The following is a 3445-nucleotide window of genomic DNA, read 5'->3' as shown; positions in this document are numbered from 1 at the left end:
TTTTTTTTTTTTTTTTTTTTAAGAAATCTGCCATATTAACCAGAGTTAAGGATAGCAGTGTTAACTACCTAATAACCTGAATGGGGTAGTCAAAATTGATAGCTTGAAGTAAATGTGCTAAGGAATCAGACAGTGTATCAGAGAGTCCCAGGAGGTAGGAGTGGGCAGAGTTTAAGGGGTTGAGGGTATCTAAGAAATAGGGGTAGGGCCGGGGATTTAGCTCAACGGTGCTGCCGCCTGCCTAGCAAGCACAAGGTCCTGAGTTCCGTTCCCAGTACCACACACACACACAAAAAAAAATATAAAGTGTTAAGGGTCAGAGACTGGATGTGGGCACATCTGCAGTATAGTAGGAATCAGGACCCATTACACTCTTCCTAAGTACAGTATTTTACCTCCCCCGCCACTTCTCTAAAAGTGATCAGGATCTCACCAATAGCAGTGCAGAAGCCTGGGGTGGAGCTGAGAGGGATGGGGAGAGAAAAGCTGGTTCTGGTTGTATGTAGACAGGACTCCTGGTGCCGGGCATGAGTCACATAGGACACAGAGGAGGCACCCCCTGTCCCACGGCGCCGCTGATACTCAGGCTGTACACGCTCCTCAGTCTGTAAGCTTACTGAAAACTTGGAGCAAGAAGAGAGGTGCATGCTGGCAAGCTTTTCGAAGTACAGATTGTAGGTGAGAAAGTACCCCCACTTCAAGCTATTTCACCAAAGGGACCCCAGGTGACCACACTATCCACTTCATACCACCCCTCTTAATGTAGGTCTTCCTTTGCCCTCATCCTTCACACCCAGCACCCTAGAAGTTCTTTCCTTCTTACCTGCAAACAAGCCACAGTTCCTTCTCCTAAGTTTAAGGTTCCCACCACATCCTCACCAAGTCTGTAAACAGATTTGAAGATGCCAAATGTCCCAACTTTCCCTCGGCCATCACTGATGTTGTATAAATCTGGAGAGAATAAGATGCAATAAGCCTGGAGTCTACACTACTGAATGTTTAGGACTGGGTCCCAAGGACCAAAAGGTAGCTTTTTCTTTATAATCTGGGGTGACATATCAATGGATCCACCAAACTATATGGTAGTTAGGAAACTGTCTCTCAGACAGGAATATTTTGAGGGTAAGAAAAGGGTGAGGCAATTCTGAAAAGATTCTCACGGAGGCTGCGGCAGGATGTGGCAGCCATGAGACGCTCCCCAGCCAGCTCAGCTAGCCATGAATCCTTCTTCCCACCTTCATCCTCCTCCAAGAATGGACTGGATGGGGCCACAGCCTCATCCTGGGGAAACCAGACATCTTGAAGGCCTAGAGAGAATGAAAAGAGGGAACACTGAGAGGAAACAGAGAAGAAAATAAATGGTAGGGTTTAAATTCCAACTTAAGAGGGCTCAAGGTTCAGGGAGCTATGGCTGAGTCCTACATCTCAATCCAGTCTCAAGAAGCCTCCCTCCCTCCCCAATTCTCTAGCACCTTTCCAAAGACCAGGAAGCCTCCCTGAAGCTTTTCTTGCAAGTCCTCTAGACTATCTTTTATTTTTTGGTACCAGGGATCAAACTCAGGACCTTGCACTTACCAGACAGGTGTGGCGCCACTAAACTAAATCCCCAGCCCTCTAGACTATTTCTGTGTTGGCAAGGCTGTACTTCAGCCCTTCCCTTCAGGAGCCCTTACTTACCAGTCAGCACAAGAACCCTCAAAGGAACCCTGAGTAAAGTGATGGGTGAGTTGACACGCTGGCAGCCAATGGTCAGTTTGTAGACATACTTGACTGACTGGCCCCGAAAGGAGGGTGGTCCCTCTCTGGGCAGCACTTCACTGTAGGAGTCTGGTTGGGAAGCAGTAGTCAGGGCAGCTAGAGGCAGCCAGAAGCACCCTCCCTCCAGGAGACTTAGAAGGCAATTCAGGGCTGGGGATAGTCACTCACATGATTTTGATTCTCCAGGGTCTAGCCTCAGGTCACAAAATAGAATTTTTGGTGGAGTAGAAAGGATACACTGACCCCTTTCACCTACAAAAAGTAAGAAAGACTGCAATTTAATGACTCCATTGTCCAATACTTGACAAGGTTAGCACACTAACTGGAGGCAGTGAAGAACCTCTTTTCTTGCGACATAGGAACAATAGTTACTTCCCACCTCCATCCGTCATGCAACAGGGACTAAGACAGACACATAAGAACAACTTAATTTCACTCTTAGGTGACAATGACCCCACCACAGCCCTTCCCAAGGCAAATGCCCTGTCTCTAACCTCGGTGAGGCAGAAAGACAGTCTGGCTGTCTGGCTGGACATCTGGTTGACTAGAGTCAGGGGGAGGTAGCACTACTCGACTCTCACTAGCATGGAACTGGCAGTGTATCTGTGCACTAGCCCAGGCCAGTGCTTCACTGTGAGAAGAGGAAAAGGAGACATCAGAGGATACTTCCTGACCTCACAAATGCTTTCTCAAACATTCTACTACATTGTGTGATGAAAACAAACAAATGTAGGTGGCTGTCCTGGGATCAGAAAATCTAGAACCTTCAAGGAGAAACCATTAAACAAAGAGGAATACACAGTGGATACAAAAGGGAATGAGGGGTTGGAAAGAAAAGAGAAACCTTTCACCCACTTCTTCTGTTAAATAACCCTTTCCTGTAATGACAGCGCAATGAGCAAGGTAGTTACAAGACAACCTCAACTCTGGCTTAGGACCAGCGATACCAGGGTGCCTCCCAAAGGGCCACCACCTTCGGTATCAGCATCCTCACCTCGATGCAGAAGTGGCCGTAGGAGGTAAAGGGTTGGTGACCGTCACCACACACTCCAGTGCCTCCCCCGCCAGAAATACAGGACCCCGGCTCAACTCTGCTACCACCTCAATCATGGCAGCTCCGGAATCAGACCTCGAAGAAAACACGTGACACTGGAAGTCAGCACCATAGCAAAGTAGGAGTAACTGAGGCGAGCACCAAGAGGTGGCCAGGTCCCAGAGGCCAAAGGAAGGGCTTTTCTTTCTAAACTTCCGGCGACCTGGGGGGATGGGGCGAGGGACAGCACCTCTATGACCGAAGGCAGGCCCGGATTTGTGGAGTTGGCAGGCGACTAGGAGAGAAGCGGAGCTGCAGACTCAGTACGGCCCCCGAGGACCCCGAGGAAAGAGTATCGTTCGGAGGCCCAGCCCTCCGTTCCTCTCAGCGCCAGATTTGTTCCCCGACCCCCGGAGTTCCCAAGCTGGCCTCTACCCCGCATTCCCTGAATGCTCCACGTCCCTGGCCCAAGAACAGTGTCGTCCATCACCTGGCGCCGTCGAAACCTCGGTTTTAAAGTCCCGAGGCCTTCACCTACCCACCCCTCACGGACCGAGCCAGGTAAGCGGCGGCTTACGAGCGCGGCAGAGGCGGGACTTCCTTTAAATCCTCCTCCCCCGCCCTCAGCGCTCCTTCCGGTCCGACCGGCCGGAT

The 3445-nt window shown here is 50.2% G+C and overlaps 1 protein-coding gene across 4 annotated transcripts in view; it reads right to left on the bottom strand.

Moving 5' to 3' along the window:
- Rgp1 (RGP1 homolog, RAB6A GEF complex partner 1) overlaps positions 1-3401 on the bottom strand; it is a 5221-nt gene extending 1820 nt beyond the window's left edge. The window contains exons 1-8 of one of the 4 annotated variants that reach the window (XM_010619343.3): positions 3042-3401; positions 2753-2887; positions 2253-2389; positions 1927-2010; positions 1678-1827; positions 1161-1307; positions 824-951; positions 434-623 (exon numbers count right to left, since the gene is read on the bottom strand). In XM_010619343.3, coding sequence (XP_010617645.1) covers positions 434-623; positions 824-951; positions 1161-1307; positions 1678-1827; positions 1927-2010; positions 2253-2389; positions 2753-2868 — 952 coding nt within the window. In that variant the 5' untranslated portion in view covers positions 2869-2887; positions 3042-3401. The remainder of the gene's footprint in view (positions 1-433; positions 624-823; positions 952-1160; positions 1308-1677; positions 1828-1926; positions 2011-2252; positions 2390-2752; positions 2888-3041) is intronic. The other 3 variants (XM_010619344.3, XM_010619345.2, XM_010619346.2) reach the window with 3 other exon arrangements.
- Positions 3402-3445: the final 44 nt, after the last annotated feature.

The sequence above is a fragment of the Fukomys damarensis genome, unplaced genomic scaffold (genome assembly GCF_012274545.1).
Source record: "Fukomys damarensis isolate Sample0158 unplaced genomic scaffold, DMR_v1.0_HiC HiC_scaffold_36, whole genome shotgun sequence".
NCBI lineage: Eukaryota > Metazoa > Chordata > Mammalia > Rodentia > Bathyergidae > Fukomys > Fukomys damarensis.
Note: the sequence above shows the minus strand (reverse complement) of the source record. Positions and strands in the feature narration are given on the sequence as shown.